General features: G+C 38.1%; 1 protein-coding gene across 8 annotated transcripts in view; it reads left to right on the top strand.

Annotated features, from left to right (window-relative positions):
• Nucleotides 1-25,744, top strand: part of RYR2 (ryanodine receptor 2) — an 805,689-nt gene that overhangs the window by 348,726 nt on the left and 431,219 nt on the right. For all 8 annotated transcript variants that reach the window (XM_033200167.1, XM_033200166.1, XM_033200162.1 and 5 more), the window contains exons 7-10: nt 1,240-1,318; nt 4,165-4,277; nt 14,045-14,144; nt 14,848-14,944. In XM_033200167.1, the coding sequence (XP_033056058.1) occupies nt 1,240-1,318; nt 4,165-4,277; nt 14,045-14,144; nt 14,848-14,944 (389 nt within the window). The remainder of the gene's footprint in view (nt 1-1,239; nt 1,319-4,164; nt 4,278-14,044; nt 14,145-14,847; nt 14,945-25,744) is intronic.

Below are 25,744 nucleotides of genomic sequence, written 5' to 3'. Positions count from 1 at the left end.
GCTGGCAGTGCACTTGCTTGGTGATGGTAGTGTACTTTGAGATCCTACCACATTCATCTTTGTGTTTCTGTTCTTACAACACATTCATCTTTGTGTCTCTGTTCTTACATCACATTCATCTTTGTGTCTGTATTCTTACAACACGTTGTGGCATGGAGGTTGGGGAGCAGTAGGCTTGAAAAATGATCCTAAACTTGATGTCCAAGAATATACAGTTAGGAACACCTGAGGGTGGGAAGAATAAGGAGATGACGGTGTTCAAGAGTGATTACTCCTGTGGAAAATGCACAGGTATGGAGACACACAATAAACTTCATTTTAGTGCAGTGACATGCTGTGCACCAAAATAAATTCTAGGTGGATTTCAAAGAGTTAAACATTTTTAAGTGAAAACAAAGCTAGAAGATAAAAGAGAATAGTCTTCAAATTTGTTTGGGAGAAAGATTTCTAACTGTCAGATTACATTGTACTTTTGCAGATGATCATGAATATCACATGAAGTGAGAGATGTACAAATACATCCCCAGTTGCTTGTCTTCCTGTACTGACAGAGAACATTCCCTTAGTCTTTTGTAAGGGAAAAAAGACTACAATTCCTTTAGGATATTGCCCCTAATGCATGCTGTTCTGCCTCACAGACATTTAAAAATCTCGGCTTTGTGCAGAAGCATCGAGATTTTCAGGAAAACACTAAGAACAGCAGGGATAGATGGATGCCAAATTACAGGTCAAAATAAGACTCTGCTGGTACAACCGTAAACCTTAATGATAGCCAGTCGCTGTGGCTCATGCCTATAATCCCAGCACTTTGGGAGGTGGAGGTGGGAGATTGCTTGAGTTTAGGAGTTTGAGATCACCTTGGCAACATAGGGGGATCTCATCTCTATGAAAAAAAAAAAAATTAACTGGATGTGGTGGTGCACACCTGTGGTCCCAGCTACTTGGGAACCTGAGGTAGGAGGATCACTTGAGTCTAGGAGTTCGAGACCAGCCTGGGCAACATGGTGAAACCCCATCTCTACGAAAAAAGAAAATAATTAGCTGGGCATGGTGGCATGTCCCTGTAGTCCCAGCTACTCAGGAGGCTGAGGTGGGATGATTGCTTGAGCCCAGGAGGTTGAGGCCGCAGTGAGCTGTGATCACACCACTACACTCCCAGCCTGTGTAACAGAGCAACCTTGTCTCAAAAACAACAGAAACAAAGCCTCTACTTACAACTACTGATTTTGTATTTTGCAGTATCTGTGCTGCCTGTCCACCTCCCGGTCTTCAACTGATAAGCTGGCTTTTGATGTCGGCTTGCAAGAGGACACCACAGGTGAGCACCTTGTGCTGCGGGAAGTTGGGTTCAGAGAGAGCCCTGATGGAATTGGATTGGAAGAGGCTGGAAAATACAATACATGGGATGAATGTTCTTATGAATGGGGTCAGGAAAAAATGATCTAATGAAAGTTTTGCCTAGAAGGGGGAAGTGTGTATCATTCCTCTTGGTTATTCCCACATCATTAGTTGGATGTTCAAACTAGGCTTCAAACCTTATTCTCCTTGTAGGTTTGGATAGAAAATTAATATTTACTACATGATTTACTGGATGTTAACCATATTAATGTGCACTAATTAGTTTGTGAAGTAATTCTACATATCTCTGTCATCTTAAAAATGTTTTTAAGTCTGAAAATATACTTGATGCCAACATTCAAATAAAAAGGTCAAAAACGAAAGTCTCCTTCATTTCTCTGCCTGCAGGGCATTCTTCTACATACCTGTCCAAACAGACGTGCATTTTCAGATTTGTGAAACAAAAGTGTATATATTAACATTTTTCTTTTTGGCGAATCAAAATAGGAGAACACAAATTTGATGTTCTCCTCAATACTCTGAGGATTTTGCATTGACTTTATATACCCCTATAAAATTGGACTGTTTTGTCTTTTACAATGAGCATGCATCCCTGTGTAATTAAAATAAAGACCAAGTAGAAAAAAGAATGGAAGGAAATAGTTCAACTTTTATTAAGTTGTTCCTCTGAAGAGTGAGATCAAACTATCCTCTCACTCCACTCCCCCTCTTTAAAGTATTTCCCCATATTCACTAAATTTTTTTTTACAAACAATGAGAAGGTAAAAATAAAGCTATGTTTATGAGCCTCATACACGTTTTAATAGACCAACACATCGTCTTGTACAAGAAATTCCAAGAACCCCCAGCACCAGAAAGACACATAAATATATTATTCTGATTTTGTTTTGTACAGACTCTATCATTCCCCTGTATTTTTGCTAGTTTTTGAGTTATTCTAATTAGTGTATTTCAGCACACAGTTAAATGAGAAAGTTGTCAGTTCCCTCTTCATAAGAAGTAAAAGATACAGTCTAGAACTTGTTTTCATACATTGAGAAGATTATGTAACAGTCAAAACAAAACAAGTCAGTGTTTCTCCCTGCGTCCTGATTTCCTTACGCTACTCTCTTTTTATCCCATAGCTTCCTACTTCTTCTGAATTCCTCAATTATTTATGGTATTTATCATTTGTTGTCTGCCTGCCTTCATCAGAATTAAACTCACAAGGCAGATAATTTTTTCTTCCTTGTTTATTGATGTATCCCAGCCACTAAAGCAATGATTAGCCGATAGTGGGTACTCTATAAATGTTTGAGTGAATGAAAAACTACCTGCAACTGTAAAAATGTGAATTGGATGAATGAAGATAAAGAATTATGCCAGGTGACATTCAGGTTAGTTTATGGTTTGTATAAGAAAAGCAAGTTAGACTATGGTTTATGTAAGAAAAAACACAGATTATATATTGACTGTGGGAATACTTACAAAATATTATTTGGTAATTCATTTATTCATTCATGCAAAATGAATTTGTAGTGAGTGCTTATAATAGGCTAGCAGGAGCTGGAGAAACCTCAGCGAACAAACATAACAACTCCAACTAATAGGAACTTACATTCTGGCCTTGAGGAATTAGTCAAGAAAAAAAAAGATTTATGGAAAAACCATAAAGTTGAGTGAAGGCAAAGAATGATAAATCATGACAGATTTCGTGAAAACACTACTCTCATTTTGGGATAGAAGTCGCATTTAGGGTTTCAGAGGTATTATGAACAGAATGAGAATGGCATGCTGACGCTTATAGGTTAGGTATTGGAAAGAAAGAGTGAAGAAGAGACATGTGGCTCATGAGATGTATGCTTGACTTGTCCTAGAAGAAATTGTTTGGTTGATGTAAACCAAGATCTTTTATAATTCATTCTTCTACAGAAGGATTCTCTTATATGTTACCTTTAGATTAATAGAAAGCACCACGGCCGGGCGCGGTGGCTCACGCCTGTAATCCCAGCACTTTGGGAGGCCGAGGCGGGAGGATCACAAGGTCTGGAGTTCAAGACCAGCCTAACCAACATGGTGAAACCCCCGCCTCTACTAAAAATACAAAAATTAGCCAGGCGTGGTGGGGGGTGCCTGTAATCCCAGCTACTCAGGAGGCTGAGGCAGGAGAATCGCTTGAACCTGGGACATGGAGGTTGCCGTGAGCTGATGTGCCACTGCACTCCAGCCTGGGCGACAAAGCAAGACACCATCTCAAAAAAAACAGAAAAAAAGTGAAAACACCACATTTTAAAATAATAAAGTAAAAAAGGGACAGGATAGTACAATCTTTAGATGACGATACTTTGCCTCCTTTTTTTTGAGTCAGCATCGAAAAATAACTACTGAGAAAATTTTCAAAAAATTGCTACAACACAATCATCACATCACAAAACCCCAAGTCCTTATGAAAATTGTCAAAAAACGAGATGATTTTATAGAAAGCAATTGAACGATATAATGACATGTGCATGTGTAAAGAATGAAATCAGATCAGTGTGAGTGGTGAATTTGGTCTTACATGAGTATAGATAAATATCCATTTAAAGCAATTCTTCGTGGAAGAAAAAGGCATCAGCCTTCCGTAAGTGTCACACCCAGTTTCTATGAAAAGAATCTTATTTTATCCTAAGCTAAGGCTTAATTCTTTCTCGTTTCCTGGTGTAAGAGATTAATTTGCATTAATTCCAGATTTCTGGAAGTTGTGTGTTTGGAATCATTGGCAAAGAAAATAGATTTTAACTAAAAGGAACTTTTTTTGTGTTTCACGTATCCTTATCTCTGCAGGGGAGGCTTGTTGGTGGACCATACACCCTGCCTCTAAGCAGCGATCAGAAGGAGAAAAAGTACGAGTTGGAGATGACCTCATCTTAGTTAGCGTGTCCTCTGAAAGGTACTTGGTAAGTGTGGAAAGTAGGATCATGTATCTGGTGATATGCTAAATGACAAGTCAATAAAATGATCTCTTTGAGGTTTATATTGTAAATTGTCTACGACAATTGCTTATAACCATTCCTCTGTCTCTGTTAGATTACTTATAAATAGCTTCCTAAATAGAAGAAGGATGTGATGTGAGTGGAAATAGTGAGTGGAATATCGGGTTTGTTCAAGCAGGCTTCCCTCGTGACCTTGATATGCATGTTCATGATATTGATAGTACCTTTTAATAAATTACTTTATTAATAGAATGTAAATGCAGTCCAATCAGGAATTAAAAATTCCATGATCTTTATTTTGCACCTGATGAAAAGGCTATATTAATGAGGTTGTGATGACCTCTTTTGATATTTATGAAAGCAAATTATTATGTGAGGAACACTTGCCTTGTTAAGAAAGGAGAAATAGACAAAATAAGACACAGTTTGAAGTCTATCATTGACACTGCATTATTTCAAAGAGTAGGGGCTGGAAATGGGAGAATGAAGAAAGAAGTTTGTGTTTAATCATTAAATGTTGTATTAGTCTGTTTTCATGCTGATGATAAAGACTACCCAAGACTGGGCAATTTACAAAAGAAAAGGTTTATTGGACTTACAGTCATGGCGGAAGGTGAAAGACACGTCTCATGTGGCAGCAGACAAGAGACGAGAGCTTAGGTAGGGGAACTCCTCTTTTTAAAACCATTAGATCTCATGAGACTTATTCACTATCATGAGAACATGGGAAAGACTTGCCCTCCATTATTTAATTACCTCCCACTGGTAAGATTTGGGTGGGGACACAACCAAACCATATCACATGCATTTTGAACTTTTGTGGTGAGGTCAATATGTATTTAATTTAACTTATTTAGTAAGTTGCAGTTTTGCCAGAGAATAGTCCAATACAGAAGTTTACAGTAAATTGAAATGAAGTAAGTTAAAATAAAGATGTGAAGGATGCTAGAGCAAAATATTCATTTTAAGGTTGAAAAGTGACTACATAAATATAAAATGGGGCGTTGTAAACTTTATATGAATATTCACATGAAAAATCCCAGACATGGCAGTGTGTGATGATTGAAACAAAAATCTGAAATAGGGCATGTGGCAATTTAGCAGATACTGGGTTATGGAAAGTGTTTTACCATGACCATAGATCAAAATGTAGTTCATGTGTTACTGGTTTAGGATTAAGTAAGTAGTTGATACTCCCTTGTTCTATAAACATGAACTAGGGTAAGTTTGGGGGCGTTGTAAGTCAGTTTTGGTTTACCAATACACTTGATTCCAGATTTGAAACATTTCTAGGAAGATTGGTTTTGTTTTGTTTCACTTGCCTTGTAGAAGAGGTAATGATGAAGACAAGAAAATGGTATAACAATGTCTCGTGTAAATGACAGAAACTATTAAATTAAATGGAGTGTCTGATGTTGCATAGCTATTAGGGAGGCCTGGAGCATTTCTCTACTTTTGTCCCTTAACCAATGTAGATAGAAATAGTCACCATGTGAATTTCTAAGACAATACAGGTGTGCAGATTGTAAAATAAGCACTTATTAAGCCCTTGCTATATGCATGTACTATGTATGTTAAGGTGATGTATTTTGATCAGATACGCATTTTGAATTGCAGTTATACCTAGAAACCAATAGCAGTAGAAATAATTCATGCATACTTTTTAATATATAAATTATACACATATTCTATTTTGATTTCAACATAACTATGAATTTTTTCTTATTGTTGTTGTTGTTGTACAATTTGTACTTCCGCTATGTATCAGAGTTTACTTGACAGGATGACATCATTATGAACTGAAAAGCTAAAAATTCAGACCTCACAGGGCCAGGACTATTCTATCATCTATCTATCTCTTCTACAACTAACCACCTGAGAAAGTCATCTAATTATCTGAACTCTGGCTTTCTCATCTGTAAAAAATGAGGTTGATGCTAATAATAATACATAGTGCCAAGGTTATTGTGAGGAAGCAATGAAATAATGGATTTAAATATGGGCAGAATTAAAAAGCACTATACAAGTGAAAGTAATAATAACGATGATACATGAGATTTACCTCCTGTGGAAGGAAATACACCTCATGATTAATTAAAATTTATGAGTGATTTCCAAGCTACATTTTATTTTATTTTTATTTTATTTTATTTTATTTTATTTATTTTTTGAGACAGGGTCTTGCCCTGTGGCCCAGGCTGGAGTACTGTGGCGATCATAGCTCACTGAAGCCTCAACCTCCTATTCTTCCCAGTCAGCCTCCCAAGTGGCTGGAACTATAGGCATGAGCCACACCTTGCCCAGCCTGTGCTACATAGCCAATTATTTATGTTCTCTTTCCTGGTAACCTTTTATATGGATTTACAAGAGAGCAGCCAACCAGGTTGTTAAAATTTTGCTTTCATTTGGTAATGAAGTCGTTGCTTTTATTGCTCATCTCTATGGACCCAGCATATGGCAGAAACAACAGGAGAGGCCAAGGACACATTACTCATGCTTTCTATCCTCAAATAATTAGTGGAGAAAACAAATCAAGCACATACAGAGCTGTATGAGGATATTGTAAGACAGTAAATACGCATTACAGTGTAGCTTGGAGATGCTGAGGGACATTCCTATGGGTATAGAGATGGTGAATTACTATCTTACATTCCCACTGTGGTGGATTAGTAGCGAGTATATGAAGTACTATGGTGTGGATTCAAAGATTTATTTGGAGGACTCAGTGAAGAGGATCTAGAGAAACTGAAAGATCAAGAAGTGAGTTACTGAAAGGACTTTGGGATAGGCAGAGGGAGTTGAAATAATCTGTAGAATAAACCCTGAATAACTAAAGATGGACTGTGTGTGTGTGTGTGTGTGTGTATGTATACATATATATGTGTGTATATATAGGTATACACACATATATATATTTGTTTATAAATACAAAGTCTGATGAGTATGAACCTGGGCTAATCATGTAACCTTTGGAAACCCTCAGTTCCTTCATCTGGAGTCTGGGAAATAATAAAGAACTTAACTCATAGGGGTGTTACGGGATTAAAGGCTGGAATCCAACAAGGCTCGTAGTTTTGTGAATGGCACATAAAAATTGTTTAGTAAGTTACTGTCACTATTTACTTGGGAGATTTGTGCCTTTTAAGAATAGTTAAAGAAGCCGGGCATGGTAGCTCATGCCTGTAATCCTAGCACTTTGGGAGGCCAAGGCGGGCGGGTTACTTTAGGCCAGGAGTTCAAGACCAGCATAGCCTAAACAGCAAGACCCTGTCTCTACTAAAAAAAAAAAAAAAAAAAATTAGGCCAGGTGCTATGGCTCATGCCTGTAATCTCAGCACTTTGGGAGGCTGAGGCGGGTGGATCACCTGAGTTCAGGAGTTCAGGACCAGCCTGGCCAACATAGTGAAGGCCCGTCTCTACTAAAAATACAAAAATTAGCCAGGCGTAGTGGCAGGTGCCAGTAATCCCAGCTACTCAGGAGGCTGAGGCAGGATAATTGCTTGAACCTAGGAGGCAGAGGTTGCAGTGAGCTGAGATTGTAGCATTGCCCTCCAGCCTAGGCGACAAGAGTGAAACTCCGTCTCAAAAAAAAAAAAAAAAATTAGTTGGGCTTAATGGTGCACACCTGTAATCCCAGCTACTCAGGAGGCTGAGGCAGGAGAATTGCTTGAATTGGTGAGGTGGAGGTTGCAATGGGCCGACACCGTGCCTCATGCCACTGCACTCCAACCTAGGTGACAGATTGAGACTCCGTCTCAAAAAAAAAAAAAAAAGAATGCTTAAAGAAACAACAGATGTTTAACTAGAAGAAGAGATAGTTGGGAAAGAAACAGTGAAAGGAATATTATAGGTGATATTAAACAAAGATCTATCAGGTGAAAGCAAGGTTCATCTTCTGAGGAGGTGCTGATGTTGTTAAAAATAAGTAAGTTTAAAAATGTCTGATAACAAATTAGTTAACACTACCTTCTAAAAATAAACATTTCCAGTCATTGATTTTACAGCTCCTTAGTCATCGGTGTCTATTGACTGATGAGGGATTTTTCTTTCACTAACAGTGATGGTTAAGCTAAGATTAAACTAATAGTGCACGGGGTACACTCATAAAACTTACAACTCTAACAATGCTAAATTGATGAGAGCTGGTTTAGAGGGTTGGTTTTCACCCTGTCCTCTGAGAAGATGCCTTGTGGACAGAAGAGGATGCTGTGGACGGCACCTGGGATTGATCCACCGTTGTCTGCTGTATACATTGAATATTGAGGCACAATTTCTGAGGTATAAAGGGTCTCAGCCTCTAAAAATGATTGTGAACGCCTCACCCAGATAATATCTTTTCTCATTTTTGCTGTTTTATATTCTTTTTTTTTTTTTTTTTTTGAGACGGAGTCTGGCTCTGCCACCCAGGCTGGAGTGCAGTGGCCGGATCTCAGCTCACTGCAAGCCCCGCCTCCTGGGCTTACGCCATTCTCCTGCCTCAGCCTCCCAAGTAGCTGGGACTACAGGCGCCCGCCTCGTCACCCGGCTAGTTTTTTGTAGTTTTTAGTAGAGACGGGGTTTCACCGTATTAGCCAGGATGGTCTCGATCTCCTGACCTCGTGATCCGCCCGTCTCGGCCTCCCAAAGTGCTGGGATTACAGGCTTGAGCCACCGCGCCCAGCCAACTTTGCTGTTTTATATTCTAATGTGAAATGATATATTAATCTTCTTTTCAAAAATATCCAAAAGGAAAGAAATTTTTTTGCTCATTGAAAATCTTACTTTCTTTTAAAGAAGGCCTTAGCAAAGCACCTTAAGAGAAATATACAATTTAAAACAGAGAAAACATGGCCAAGTAGATATTACTGACTGAATTTATTTCAAACTAAACAAAATAAAGCTTACAATACAATTTTTTCCTGTGTGTTAGGTGTAAAAATCACTCCAGTATGTACAAATGTTTTCAGTCTGAGGATTGGATTGTTTGCTCTGGAAATGTAGATTTCCAACTGATTTTCTACTGATCAGGTTATTTAATGAAACAGGCCAAGTTTTTCAGATCTATGAAAACATTGCCAAACAAACAACTGATTGAAAATATATTAGGAAAAACAGAATACTTAATCTAAAGGGTGATGGAAAATGCTTAAGAGAAAGCTATTCTGCAGTTCAAAAAATCTACTTCTTTCTTACCCACCTCTAAATGTCTAATACAAAATATAGGTAATTATTGATTGCATAATAAATTGCTGAATTGTCTCAAGTTGTGTGAAAATAATGATAAAAGAGTGATCATAAATATTTTCAAATGATTTATTATATGAACCAATTCATTTTTGATTAATTTGCCTTGAGCCTTTCTTTCCTCTGTGGCTCAGGTAATGGAACCATAAAATATTACATTTGGAAAGAACAACTGTTTCTCTGCCCCTCATTTATTTATTTATTTTTTTCAGAAGAAAAAACTGATGCCTGAGGAGTAATATGACTTGTTTACTTGTGTTTCCTGTCCCTAAATGACAATTTATTCAGAATGTTGCATCACCAGGGCCGAAGTACCTGAAAGTTTAATAAAAGATGAATAAATGAGGGAATAATTGCATCAGATAAGGGTTCAATTCAGAGATTCTTGGTACGAAGTTTTTGTACCATGGACTTCCATTGCAGGCTGATAAAACTTATTGATTTCATCATAAAAATGGTAAAATGCATAAAATAAATGGATCAGAAAGGAAACTAAAGGTATCGAAGTATAGTGTGTGTACTCCAGCTGAAGAACTCCTGAAAGGCGATTTTTCATGTCCCTTCCATTTCTGAGATGTTGTGCTTCTTTCATGTAATGTCTTGTTACTCTTGGATCAGCAGTCTTGATTGACAAGCCTTCCGACTACTCTGCATTCCAATCTACATTTTTTTTCTTTTCTTTTTTTTGAGACGGAGTCTTGCTCTGTCATCCAGTCTGGAGTGCAGTGGTGCGATCTTGGCTCACCGCAGCACAACCTCTGCCTCCCGGGTTCACACCATTCTCCTGCCCCAGCCTCCTGAGTAGCTGGGACTATAGACGCCCGCCACCATACCCGATAATTTTTTGTATTTTTAGTAGAGACGGGGCTTCACTGTGTTAGCCAGGATGGTCTCGAACTCCTGACCTCGTGATCCACCCGCCTCGGCCTCCCAGAGTGCTGGGATTACAGGTGTGAGCCACTGTGCCCAGCCCTCCAATCTACATTTTTAAATATGGTGTCCTCTGAAGATTCATGTGCCTATTAGAGCTTGAAAATCACTAATCCTAGGATCAAAGTGAGACCTGGGTGCCCAGAGATTGGTGGCCAAAGCCCCTATACTGCTGTTGGTGGATTGATGCTACCATATTTTCCTGTAAATCCTACAGTGGTTCCATATTTCAGCCTAAGGCCAACTTGGCTTTCATCCTATGCCAATGTCTGTTTTTGCTTTAAGGATAATTCATCCCAGTTTCAGTAATTGAAACTGTTGTTACTTTCTGAATATTGCATACCACAAGCCTGACGTGATGTAGTTTTTACCCAGGCTTCCCTTTGCTGTTTAAGCAGCAAAATTGGAAGCATTCAAAATAGAATATTTTCTTTCGAAGAGTAGACCTTATTTAGAGAACTTTCTGTGACTGTAATATAATCTTAAGGACATATTTGGGACTTTTTCCCACAGACTGAAATTTTCATGTTTATGGTTCTGTCATATTTATTATTTATCTTCAGGCATAGATATGATTTGGAAATTGCTTTTTTAACTCCCTCACCTTATTTTGTCACTGCTGTAAACTCCTTATTGCCTAAAATAGAAGGTCGTTGGCCTGGTGCCAGCCTTTGTCTGTGGGCCTATCAGTCATTCCACCTCTTAGCATGTGCTGTCAGCTCCAAAGACGAAGTTCTCGGCTGTAATGTATGTCCCCGTATCTCTACCTTTGTGCTCACACTCTTGTCTTCAACACATTCCCCTTATCACACATTTCCCTTCTCAGAACTTCTGAGACGACCAGGGGCCTCAACCCACTTCTGATAGCAGGGTTTCTGGTATGTTAAAAATTCCCAAATGGTTTACAAAAATGTTTGGTATGTTTTACATATTTGCACATAGCACATTCACATTATTAATCCACATACTCAAATCCAATGTATGTAGACACTTGTTTGGGGACAGCATCTCCAAAGATATAAATGTGAGACACAGGCCAAGTGATCCTACTGGCTCCCTCAAAGCCCCCAACCCATGAGAAACTCTGCTCTCATTTTGTTGTCTGGAGTGTTCTCTTGTTACAATTCCTGTAGTGTGTTGATTACAATTTACACAGCATTTTTAAAGGCTTTTCCCCACCTTCCAGATCCACTTATTTATTTATTTATTTATATGATGGAGTCTCGCTCTGTCACCTAGGCTGGAGTGCACTGGCATGATCTTGGCTCACTCCTAGTTCTGCCTCCCGGGTTCACGCCATTCTCCTGCCTCAGCCTCCCGAGTAGCTGGGACTACAGGTGTCCACCACCATGCCTGGCTAATTTTCTGTATTTTTAGTAGAGACGGGTTTCGCCATGTTAGCCAGGATGGTCTCCATCTCCTGACCTCGTGATCTGCCTGCCTTGGCCTTCTAAAGTGCTGGAATTACAGGCAGGAGCCACCATGCCCAGCCCTATTTATTTTTTAATTTAATTGGTACGTAATTTATTTTACTGGTACAAAATATCACATGTAGCCCATTAATATGTATATATTTACATATACATATACATACACAAAATACATGCACACAATGCTGTACCTCAGTATATAAAAAGTGTAGCATGCAATGTTTGAGGTGATAGATATCTCAATTACTCTAATTTGATCACTGCACACTGTGTGCATGTATCAAAATATCACATGTGATATGTTTGTATACTGAGGTACAGCATTTCGTGTATGAATTTTTTCTATGAGATTACAAGCACCCTTGGGGTGGAGAATGTATACTATTAATATACATAGTACATTCACTGAACCCATGATGAATTAACAAATGATGGTAATCTACGTATCATAATATTACATGAGCTTTCACTTGGTCACAAATACAAGCACGGGTATTTTGAATTATTTTCAGAGTTTGGTTAAAATCGGTGTCATTCACATGGATATGTATGTGTGTGCGCATGTGCATGTGCTTTTTTTTTACACTAAGTTATTGAAATAGTATTTATGGAATAGCTTAAAATATGTATTTTTAAGTTTATGATACTTTGATTTTATGATTTTGGTTGTCTTCTCCACATACATGTTTATTGGATAACATTGCCAGATGCTAGGAATACAGCTGTGAACCTGTGTCATGTAACTTCTAAAAGGCAAAAAGAAAATAATCCCAAGAATTTCATTGTGTGATAATCGCTTTGAAGGGAAATATATTCTGCTTGTTTGTTAAAGCAGGTGGGATATGATTTATTTGTAAACAAACGGTTTTAACATATTGGAGAAGAAATTGAGTCAATAAAGGAATGTAGCTGGGATTACGTGTCAGAATGACAGATTGAAGTGAAGAAGAAATTGTACAAAAGCAGGCAGCTAGCTGAGGTTGAGGAGAGGCATAAGAGCAAATTATTGCTAAATCTTATGTATCAGCTGGTAAACTTTCAGTCTTACTAATTGGAAAAACGACTGATAAACCCTATATACATATCACAATGTTAAAATTTCTTTGGTTTTATTTTTAAGAGAAAGAGAGTGAATGACCTCTTCTCGATGGTGACTTAAGAATAGTGTCTTTATGTTAAAGAGACCCTTAGGATGTTTAAAAGGCCTCTGGAGTACACCTAAGGTGACTACTTTAGGCTGTGACTGATCTTCATCTAACTAAGATGGTCAAGATTTCTGGTCTGATTAAAGTCTGTGAAAACTTAGGCTATCATCAGTATTGGCAAAGTGTTACAGAAACATTGCAGGGAGACTGGCGATGTTTACTGAGAAGACTCCACGAAAACAGGTGGTTGCTGTATATATGTTTGAAATTCTAGAGGCAGCCAAGTAATGATTAGTAAAATAAGCAAGGCGTACGGCTGTACTCATAGTTTTGTTTTTCTTAGTTAACATTCGATAATTCAGTCTTATGGCTCTAAAAGATATTAAGTGTGTTTTATTTTAATGTTTCTATTTCTAAGAAGGAAAATCTGAAATTTGGTAATATCTGAATTTTGGAAGAAATGTAGCTTGGTTTTAGATAGCTGTTAGGAAATATCGCCATCTAATGGCTTTTGTATCAAATTGCAGATAACAGTTCCTGAAGGACTCCGTAAAAGACCCTGTAAGATGCCTAAGGACTTCATAAAATGAAGACTCCATAAACTTGGTCCAATAGATTTCACTTACTTCATCATCAAAAAGCTGTCAGAATGTGATATGTGGGAAACCCAATTATAATTTTAAGTGCTCATTTTGTTCATCAATCACCCTTAAAACAAAAATAGTATCTTGTTACAAATAAACTTATTTAGTGTATTCATGTATGCATATTTTGATTATTGACTTAAGTCAGTAACTGTTAGAATGAAGTCTAAAAATCCCTAAATTCAGAGAGGAACCTCTTTTCTTCTGACTAGTTTTTTGATTCTTGAATGACAGGTTGAAACAGATGTTCTCTATGAACATAACCAAATCAGCAATGTTAAGTTTGCATTGCTAGAAGCACTTACATGTTACAGCTTACCAGAGCCTGAAGTGATGCCTTCTTTTGCCTCTTGATACAGCACTTGTCTTACGGCAATGGCAGCTTACATGTGGATGCCGCTTTCCAGCAGACTCTCTGGAGCGTGGCCCCAATCAGCTCAGGAAGTGAGGCAGCCCAAGGTAAAAACTCCACTTCAATTAGAGGGCCTGTCCTTGATGCAAAGTTGACAGTCATCTTTGGAATTGTGATAATGAGCTGATTGTTAATTAGAGCTTTTTGTCTGTGTCTAAACATTCTGTAATGTGGATACCTGACATTTGAGGATCTTGTTTAAATTGCTGTTTTACAAGTGAAGCTTGGGTGAAGATTAATCTTCCATTATTTTTATGCTACTGTCAGCTTTAGTTTATTCGTGTGTGCTTGATGTGATAGCGTCCTATGGGTTGTTTTCTTCAATTTTTTGACCTCAGGGTGTTGCCTAGTTGGACGAATGTCAAGATTTCTTGTTTTCTGAGGTCATGCCTTATAGCTAGAACAGGAATTTTACAAAGAATCAGGTTTCCTAGGGAAATATCTGTATATGTTCTGACTATTACAACTTATATAGGTTCACATCTGATTGAAATGTGTTTGTGTGTTTAACAGAGGATTTTATGTGTTTGAGGTCCTACTTTTTGTGGGAATATCCCTAACTGTGGGACTCGGGCACCTGGGACTCAGAGGGAACAGCAGGCACTGTCTATCTCTGTGACCTTGACCAGGTCCTTAAGACTCACTAGACTTCAGTTTCTTTATGAAAGTAGAAGATTGGACCAGATGATCTGTCCATTTAACAACATCTGACCCTGACAGTCCAAACTGAATAATTTTTAATTTTTACAGGGTATCTCATTGGTGGTGATGTCCTCAGGTTGCTGCATGGACACATGGACGAGTGTCTCACTGTCCCTTCAGGAGAACATGGTGAAGAGCAGCGGAGGTTGGTACCCGAGCTCACTGCGTTGAGACTTGCACTCTTTTGCCTTGATGTAATGTTTTTAAAAACTAGGGATATATTTGTTCAGGCCAGTGGCATCATATGGGATGGGTTACTGACATTCACTGGTTCACTGAAGTGATCCATTTGTTGCCCCCCCTTAGCTTTTTCTCATGTTATATTTCTGTTACCTACCAATAGAAGAACTGAAGATTTCTGTGTAATTAAAACATATTAAGAAACGCTGAACAAAATAAACCAAGCAGAAAGAGTGACCACATTGCATTAAACTACTTAGAACTTCACTAAATGCTCATTAGTTTTGATTAATTTTCTTTTTAGAATATGTAATCTCAAACTCAGTTTTGAAGTCGGAGTTCTCAAATTGCGTACAATTTTAGGACCCTTTGCTATGACCTCTCATTTAGTGATACAGATGATAGAATTGATCACTTTCTCTCATATTTAATGTGATAGAATACCTCTCTCATGTTAATTTATTTGGCACTGGGACAAGATTAAAATAGTATGAATCTACTGAGAAAAGTGCACAAATATTACAAAACCATAAAAATATTTAGGATCGTTTGATTGCTACTGCTCTACCTCACAAATTAATGAATGTAGTAAGATGAATATGTAAATAAGAGATTACAGTGAGAGAAGGCATTGTGTGGATGGTTTGTTACATATCTTTAAATCTTTTAGTGGATATTTGTCATATTTTCATGGATGCTTAGGTAACTATTAGTTAATGATTATTTTTATAATTTAATAAAATAATAGGGACCATTTAGAAAATTAATAGCCATTTAACCAGCTGCATAATCTCAGGAAAAGTACCTCTGAAACCTGGGTACTGAGTCTTAACCTCTGTTCCCAGGTAGACCTAGATGATGGTCGAGAGTGGCATACATCCCCTGGAAACATTCTGTAAGCTAAAAATGCCGCTTTCAGTAGGTTTAGGAAGAAGATGGCTATGGTGTCAGTAGGGTTTGTACAAAAGATAATGGAGATTGCAAGACACTTGGATTAAGGAATTAGTTTCAAACACAAGTATAAACTTAAGAACTAGAGAGATGGCAAGTATATTCTGGGAACAGCAATTATTCCAGAGTGATGAGGGGGAAAATGGAAGAAAAGGTGGAAAGTAGACAAGAGAAGTATCCTCAGTGCCATTCCCGTGGGCAGGTTTTTATTCTGAGGTTGTTAGGAAGGGATGTGGGGATTGGAGTGGAATAGTCAGTTCTCTTTTAAAATAGTAACTCTGTTAGACAAGGAGAGCTTAGATTAGAGGTGGGGAGAATCTAAGTCAGGGAAATGAAATGCAGTAATTCATGTGACAAAATCTAAGAACGTAGCCCAGAGAATGCCATCAGAATGGAGAAGTTTACTTGCATCATAGACATTTAGATAAAAGCGATGGGTTTAGGGGAGAACTAGATACAGACTGAGAGAAGGTATCAAATCCAGCGCCATCTTGTTTCTGCCTCAGGGGAAGACAGCTGGGGCTAACGGATTGCAGGAGATGGTGCATGTTTGCTATAAAAGATGGAGTTAAACTTTGGTTACACGTGAGTATAGTCTATGAGACGTCAAGTAGGAAATTGGGATTTCTGAGTCTTTAACTGAAAGCTTGGGATGGATGCAAATTATAAGTGTAAGGTGGATATTTAAAGGAATGGGGTCTATCATATGTTCATCAGATGGAGAGGGAGGAGCTGGGAGCTGGGATTAGATGTGTTTATCAATTTGGGCATTGCCTTATGAAGGCTGTAAAGCCCTGGAATAGCCTAACCAGGTGGGAGGCTGAGGATGGATTCCTACAGAATGCTGATGTTTAGGATGTGGACAGAGAAACAAGAGTCAGCAAGAGAGTCAGAGTGATAGTTTAGTGGGGAATCAAGGAAATTAGTCATTGAAGCCAAAGGATTGAGCTGTGGATATGTTTAATGCTATGATGCATTCATTTGGAGTTAGGGCTTATAAGAGACCATGCCAGAGTCTTTGGATCCTCAGTCCCTGATTTGTTAAATGGAAGACTTAGACTAAGTGATTCTTAGAGCACTTTTAGCTGTATCTACAGACACTGTAGAGCTTTGTGGTTAAGGTAATGGACTCTAGAACCAGACAGATCTGGGATTGCGCCTCTGCTCTGCCACTTACCAGTTGTGTGACTTATGTAGGTGACATAATCTCTTTAAACATTGGTTTTCCCTCTGTAAAATGCAGCATAAATATTATCTCCTACTTTGTGGGGCTATTGAAAAGACGAAATAAGAAAATACACGTAAAATACTTGATGCATATTGAGAAATCAACACATTTATTGTTGTTGCTGTTATTATCCCTATTATTTAGACTGAAGAGGCAGCATTTAGCCAGATACGATTAAAAAGTTTGAGGGACTCTGGGCATGTGGATGACAGAATGGTTCAGCATAGACTTTGTAGGAAGAGAGGCCAGACTAGATCCAAGAAGATCCTTTTGATGGCTAGTTATGGTTGCAGAGAAATCTAGGGGACAGTTCAAAGATATTTTAATCATGTTCTGGACCCACTCTCCTTTTGCATATTTGTTGAAGCCTGCCCCTCCTTTCCAAATACTCTTCTTGATTTCATGTTGATATTTTCAGTGTCAATTTAATCTCAGTATGTAATTAGACCAGCCTATCAGGACTCTTGTAGGTAGTGATGGTGGTAAGAACACGTTTGTTTGTGTCCCTTTTTATAACATATTTACATGGGTGAAATTAGATGAAAATGGATGTCAGATTATGACTTGAGGGAGAAAATGAGTCAGCAATAGGTGGCACAAAGCCGAAGGGATGTAGCTTAAGAATAAACTGCTTGTGTTAGTTATACTGGGATTGAGCAATTATTTGAATTGAATGATAAAAATAATTCCTTGAATTTCAGTTATATAGCACTTCGTTATTTCTAAATCTTGTTAATACCATTGCTTAGAAAATTTTCAACCTCCCTCTGTTATTTCCCTAGCTCATTGTAAGGAACTTGGGGGAGGCAAATGATAGCTCAGCCTGGAAGCAGCCTTTCTTTATTTGATATCAGTCTTTACTGGGGGAGATGTGCATAATGATGATCTAAAAATATATTTTTTTCATTCATTAAAGAAGTAAAAATAATTTGATTTTTGCATAGTGACTTGAAAGCTAGAGAAGGTCCTGGGAAATACGAAAAAAATTTTTTTTTACCTTTTAATTCTTTCCTGTAATTATGATCTGGCTATACTCATTAGTTGTATGCTGTTGTTAATGTTAAATAACTAAAGTTCAATTTACTTTTTTAGGAGACATAGTGGAAACTATTAAGGAGATAGCCAGAAGAGATGTTGACTTCTGAGTGATTTAGGAGTAGTCTGGTCATAAATGCTGTGTTTCTACACGGATTTGTCCACCTGTTCCTGCTTTGTTCTATTGACAGTTATTTAATATACATAACGTAATTGTAGCTATTGAAAATCCAGCTCAATTTGGGGTTTTATGATTCTGTATATCAGTAGAGTTACCTTTACCTTCCTCTTCACATTTAGATGTGTATGTGTATGTGGTTACCTATTCATTCTCCTAAAGAATGTTAATAAAGCTCTTAGAATGAAGAGCATATAGAGCTATTCGATTAGGAAGAACTAAATTGGAGATGAGGCCTATCTGAGTTAAACTAAATATTTATCTTTTTCTCATGTTTCCTGCCCATTTTCCTTTTATGGATTGAATTCTGATGTGTTCATGAAATACAGCATCACTGTTGTTTTAAGTTACTTGAGATTTTTTTCAGGAAGACAAATTGCTCTAAAATCACTAGTAGTCAACTTGTCTAAACAACAAAAAATAGTGAAAATATAACCTATAGTAGTTGTGAGCAGTCAGGTAAAAGGGAGAGATCCCATCAGTATTAACTATAGTGTCATAACTTTTTAGTTCTTATTAAACTCTTCAATTAGTGAGATAGAATGAGTTAAAGAGAAGCAAGTCTGGTAGTTGGGAAGGGATGTGTCAGCATCCCTTCTCAATCATGTTTTAATTATTGCTTTAAAAATAGACTTTTGGGCCTGACGCATTGGCTCACGTCTTTAATCCCAGCACTTTGGGAGACCGAGGCAGGCGGATCACGAGGTCAGGAGATTAAGACCATCCTGGCTAACATGATGAAACCCTGTCTCTGCTAAAAATACCAAAAAAAAAAAAAAAAAAAAAAGAAATTAGCCAGGCATGGGCGCCTGTAGTCCCAGCTACTCGGGAGGTTGAGACAGGAAAATGGCATGAACCTGGGATCTTGCAGTGCACGGAGATAGTGCCACTGCACTCCAGCCTGGGCGACAGAGCAAGACTCTGTCTGAAAAAAAAGAAAAGAAAAGAAAAAAAAAAAAAAAAAACCTTTTGCACAGCAGGGTAACTGCAGCCAACAATAAATTTATTATGCATTTAAAAATAACTAAAAGAGTCTAGTTGGATTGTTTGTGACACAGAGGATCAATGCTTGAAGTGATGGATGCCCCATTTACCCTGAAGTGATTATTATGCATAGTATGCCTGAATCAAGGCATCTCATGTACCCCATTGATATATATACCTACTACATGCCCACAGAAATTAAAAATAAAAACTTAAAGAAATAGGCTTTCATTCCGGAGGCTTGAAATTTGATTACTAAATTTTATTTCAAGCCTGACATATTTTATGTGGAGAGTATTTTCTGTTCTAGATTTTGTTTCTAGATAGCATCTCATTATATCCATCCAAAATTTTATGTGAATATAATGAAATATCCACAAAGGCATTTCCTTTATGTGCACACAGACTTATTTATGGATTCGATATGCACTATGTGAATAAACTCTGCACACTTTTACATGAATACATTTTAAAATGGATGCATTGGGGAAGATTATTTGGGGCCTTTAGTTTGGAAATCTATTAAGGAAACATTGTTTGAAAAGCATTATTTATGTTAAAAACAGGTTTGCAATGTTGAAACTAGTTTTATCGATTCAATAAGAACTTGTAGAATGACTATTATTTTCTGGGTGCTGGGGCTTATAGTAGTATACAAACATTTACAAAGTTTATTTTCTCAAGAAGTTTACATTCTAGTAGGCATATATGACAGTAAATATGTTTATTTATAAATGCGTACACTTACCCATGTATACAGAGATAAAATGCATTAGGTGATGATAAGAGCTAAGGAGAAAAATAATGCATGGAAGGGGATGGAGAGTGTTCATGTGTGTGGTATGTTTGGTGGGGTGGTAAGAGGGAGAGGTAGGGAGAGAAGGAGAGAAAGGTTGTTCTTCTTCCACCTTCTCTGGCATAACTCTTGGCATATGCTTGCTGTGTCTTGTTACTTTCAAATGCAGGCCAATTAAGTCATAGTTTCTGACAGTATCTGGAAATAAATGCTACATTTGCTTTCCAAAATGTGACTCAGCAGGAAAAAGCTATGCCATGTGTATGCATGACAATATTTTTACCTCCATGCCTCTTTTAATATTATGATGATTTAATGAGCTTTAGTTGTAAATAATTGATAAGGCATGAGATGGATTGGATATAATGAATTAAATGTCTCTCCGTCTGGCTTAGAAAGAGATGCATAGTTTATATCTGTGTACAAAACTGGATGGATGACTAATGTCTTGTGAGGATATTTGTATGCTTTTGGCCACCACCTAGGAGGAAGCTTTTGAAGCTATTCTGTTGTTCTCCAAAATGGTCAAGGATAAAGTTTAACCTATGAGGGCTTTTCTTCTTCTTTTTTTTTTTTTTTTGAGGCGGAGTCTCGCTCTGTCGCCAGGACTGGAGTGCAGTGGCCGGATCTCAGCTCACTGCAAGCTCCGCCTCCCGGGTTTACGCCATTCTCCTGCCTCAGCCTCCCGAGTAGCTGGGACTACAGGCGCCCGCCGCCTCGCCCGGCTAGTTTTTGTATTTTTAATAGAGACCTTTTCTTCTTTTTCTCTGTCTTCAGGTCCTGCATATATCTTTTCAGCCTGGAACTGAAAGTTAGATGAGTCAGCTAAACAGTCTTGCTGGAAGAGTCAGTACATAAAGGAGAGCTACTTTCTGCTTTTTGCCTCTTCTCCTTTGGGAGAGATTCACTTTTTACCCCAAACTTAAACTGATTGCTGATTGCAGAGAGCGCCGTAGCTACTGTAGTTTTTCATGCTCTGGAAGCCTGACTTGGTCTAGAGCCGCATTCTCAAGGCATGGGCTGGGTAGAATGACTGCTTCAAAAACGTGGGCTTTTAACACAGAAGATTAAAAATATTCATAGGAATTTGAGCTGCTGGATCTTAGCAAAAATGAAAAACAATGAGACATTTGATGCATTTAGAGTATATGAATAGAAAAACAGACAATAGATTAAAATCAACATTATACAAAAAGAAATCTCTCAATGATTTTCTCAATTAAAATTTAAGAACATGACTTGTCTACACTGAGTTTATTAACTTAATCTATATGTAAGCAATATCTTTCAGAAGGAAAAAAAGACAGAGAAGCATCTTCTTTTTTAAATTTCCGGATGGCTTTATGGTTGTATTGTGTCTGCAAAGGATGCAAAGTAAAGGTAACAACATGTATTTTGTTGTTTTTCTGCTCTAGTCCTACCTACGTGATTCTTTCAATGGTGATTCAAAGTGTAAGTTATTGTTGTTTCGAATTTATGCTGATTCATTTACATTTTATACAGAGGTATCATCTCAAAACATACCTATTTTCCCTTGTGCAGCAACTTGAATAGAACTATTGTGGCAAACTCAGCCCCTGAATAAATAAGTAATGCTTCTTGAGATGCTGGTTAGGCAAGTACTTCTTGATTTGTTTCTTCCTAGGAAGAGACTCCTGACAGCTGCTTTAGCACCTGCCTGCAGCTCAGCTGCTCAGCCACATGCTCCCAAAGGTACCAGCAGCAGAAATTCTCCCATGAAAATATGTCAACTGAAACACGTATAATTTCACTCTGAAATAACCTTTTAAGACTGGATTTGCTTTTCAGTCACCTCAACTGAATTCCGTTAATATTTATTGAGGGACTTATATAGCCCAGACATTTTTGGTATGTGCTGGGTATGAAAACATGTCTGAGGCCCAGCCACTATCTTTCTGGAACTCACCATCTGTATTAGTCTGTTCTCACACTGCTATAAAGAAATACCTGAAACTGGGCAATTTATAAAGACAAGAGTTTTAATTGGCTCACACTTCTATAGGCTCTATAGGAAGCATATCTGGGGAGACCTCAGCAAACTTATGATCATGGCAGAAGGTGAATGGAAAGGAGGCATGTCTTACACGGCTGGAGTAGGAGGAAGAGAGCCAAGGGGAAGTGCTACACAGTTTTAACAACCAGATCTCGCGAGAACTCATGATCACAAGGAAAGCAGGGGAAAGTCTGCCCCCATGATCCAGTCACTTCCTATCAGTCCCCTCCTCCAACATTGGGGATTATAATTCACAGTGAGATTTGGGCGGGGACACAAATCCAAACCTTATCACCATCTTTTAAGATCTCAACGACACTGTATTCAGGATGAAGTGAATGTTAATCTGGGAGAAGCCATTTATAATTTTTGTAAAACTTAAATGGTAGAAAACGTATTTTACTATTCAACCATGTGAGAAAGATCAGCCAAGTCTTTGTTGACCTTTGATTTTGAAGGATATTTTTGTCGGCCTATGAAAAGTTAACAAAAAAGCTTTTCTTTTCACTAATGAGTTTGAACCTGCTATTCAGTATCAACTGTAAGTGGGAATTGCAGGTGAGTAATTGTGGGTGACTGTAACTATTTTTCAGACGATTCCTACATGCATTTTAAATATGAGGGTCTAGTCATAAATGAACACAACCAAACTTAACTTGATTGAGGACACATCCGCTAGTAGGACTGTCTTTAACTTCCCCACACTTTCACTTCCCCCATCCCATAGGGCCATTGATCACCCTGTTGGTCTGCATATTCATCTCTTCCATTCAGTTTTCAGCCAGGGCTGTGCCATTCATTTCTTGCATACCTTTTGCGTAGTGAGGTATATATGGGAATCTGCATACAAATGCTATTGATTTGTATTTGTGAAAGAAAGAAATGGAGAAAAAATAACTCATGGACTTTAATGTAAGTTTGGTTAAGGATGGCTGTGTAGAGAATCACCCTTGGTTGAGAAGTCCCCCGTTTATATTATCTTGACAATTCCCGAAGGATTGTTATCTGCCAGCAATTAGGGGAGGGGAAAGAAAGCCATTTTAGTAAATCAGCATAATAACCTGAGTGAGTAGAAAACTATTTTGAGGACTATGAATGACTCCAGTATGCTTGGCTAAGTCATCTATATTGAAAATACTTTGATTTCAAGTGAGTAACTCTACACATGGGAAGAGTCTCTGGACCAATAGAATAGGAATCTGAATCTTGATGACAGTGATTTAAAACAAAAGCATTTTTGGGGTTGTAGATATCTTTGAGAATCTAATATATGCTACAGATTCTTCCATAGAAAATTTATATACCTGCCAACATGCACAATTTTTGTGATGTTAAATTACGTTTTCTCCCATTATTTTCTCTATTCTTTCTTCCCATTTAAGCAGCCAGCAGTCCCTGTGTTTCTTTGCCTAAGGGGAGGTTTGAGACTTGGCAGAAAGCTCAAGTTTTCTATAAGGCATCTCTCTTCCTGACTTTCAGTCCCCAGAGATTAAATCTAAGGCCATTGTTATGCTTAATGTCTTAGAAAGGGAAGAGGGATTGCGTCAGACAGAAAAAGGAGACGTTTTCCCCAGACTTAAAAGACATTCACATGGATCAACTGGACTTTCATACATACACAAAAGAGAACCTGGGCCTAAACTTCACATTTTATATCACATCTAATTCCAAATAGATCACAGACTTAAATATGAAACACAGACTTTTAGGAAAACAAACATTAAAGTTTTAGGGGGAAAAAATGCAGATAGAAAAAAATCTTTGAGATCACAGAGTTCTTAAACTTGACACCAAAAGCATGTCTATAGAAGAAAAAATGAGGCTGGACATAGTGGCTCACACCTTTAATCCCATCATTTTGAGAGGATGAGACAGGTGGATCACTTGAGGTCAGGAGTTTGAGACCAGCCTGGACAACATGGCAAAACCCTGTCTCTACTAAAAAATACACAAATTACCCAGCTGACCATAAATTGGAGAGATGAGGAGCATAGAAAAGGATGCAACCGCCAGTGAGGTAGGAGGAAAACCTGGAAAGAGTGGAGTCAAAGCACAAGATTGTCAAGGGCAGTGGAGTGATCAGCTAATGTCAAATGCAGTTCTCCCCTCAAATATATCCACAAGTGGAATGCCCTTGGAACAAAATGTTTTCATTCTTTTCTTTCTTATAGGCTCAGCTATGAACTTTGTGCATTACTGTCAAGTCTAATCCACAGACTCATTCTCCTGAACTTCTCTCCTAAATGTGCAAGTTCTTACTGCATATGTCTGCATGAATTTCACTTGAGACAGCAATTCAAATATATCAACCTTCATTTAATTCCGTCAGAGATGTTTTCCTTCTTACAGTCCGTAACTTGGTTATGTATACCAGTCTACTGTGCTCAAAACTTTGCCTTGACTTTTCTGTTTTTCAAATAAGAGAAAGAAGGACTTTAAGTTCTATTGATTTTATTGCTATTTTTTCTCTCTTAGACTTGTTTCTCTTGCTGATATCAATTTTAAGGGTGCACCTTCCTGTTTACTGTGATTTGAGGGTTCTGTCGTGCTGTTGCTTTCAGATTAATATCCAAAGTCCTTATCTTTAACTCCCTATCCTTTTTATTCTTGTGGATTTGTGACCTCCATTCAGAAAAGTAGGTGAGAAAACTTTCTTAATTTTATCTCTTCATCCCACTGTCAACCACTGAGGTATTCTTGTACTTTGTTTTTTTTTTTTATTTTTTTATTTTTTTTTATTTTATTATTATTATTATTTTTTTGAGACGGAGTCTCGCTCTGTCGCCCGGCTGGACTGCAGTGGCCGGATCTCAGCTCACTGCAAGCTCCGCCTCCCGGGTTTACGCCATTCTCCTGCCTCAGCCTGCCGAGTAGCTGGGACTACAGGCGCCCGCCACCTCGCCCGGCTAGTTTTTTGTATTTTTTAGTAGAGACGGGGTTTCACCGTGTTAGCCAGGATAGTCTCGAACTGCTGACCTCGTGATCTGCCCGTCTCGGCCTCCCAAAGTGCTGGGATTACAGGCTTGAGCCACCGCACCCGGCCCTATTCTTGTACTTTGAACATGGCAGCATTCTACTTCAAGATTCTGCAACCCTAGAACTTAAAGTATAATAAATAAATAAATAAATAAATAAAAAAGATTCTGCAACCTTTCTACTCTCACTGCCATGCTCCTCATATCGTCATTCTTTTCTTTGCATGCTGAATTCTTACTCAGCTCCAAGGGTGAACCCAAATATCTCCCTCATGAAAACTTTCCAGAGCTCTTATTGACAATTTATGTCCTTTCACCCCCTTGCCTCCCCTTTCCTTCCCTCCCTTCCCTCCTCTTCCCTTTGCTTCCTCTCCTCCCCTCTCTTCCCCACCTCCCCCCTCCCTTCGCCTCCCTTCCCCCATCTCTTTATATGTAGTTTCCCCATAATACCACATGGGCTAGTTTTTGTTGTTCATGTCTTTCTTACCATGTTAAACTGCACATTCGTGGATACAGGAACTTTGGTTTTTTATATTTATTTTTCGTAAAATATGTACCTGTGTTTCTAGAATATGAATGGTAAGCAATTAGTGTTTGTTTTTGG

The sequence above is a fragment of the Trachypithecus francoisi genome, unplaced genomic scaffold (genome assembly GCF_009764315.1).
Source record: "Trachypithecus francoisi isolate TF-2019V2 unplaced genomic scaffold, Tfra_2.0 Lachesis_group5, whole genome shotgun sequence".
NCBI lineage: Eukaryota > Metazoa > Chordata > Mammalia > Primates > Cercopithecidae > Trachypithecus > Trachypithecus francoisi.
Note: the sequence above shows the minus strand (reverse complement) of the source record. Positions and strands in the feature narration are given on the sequence as shown.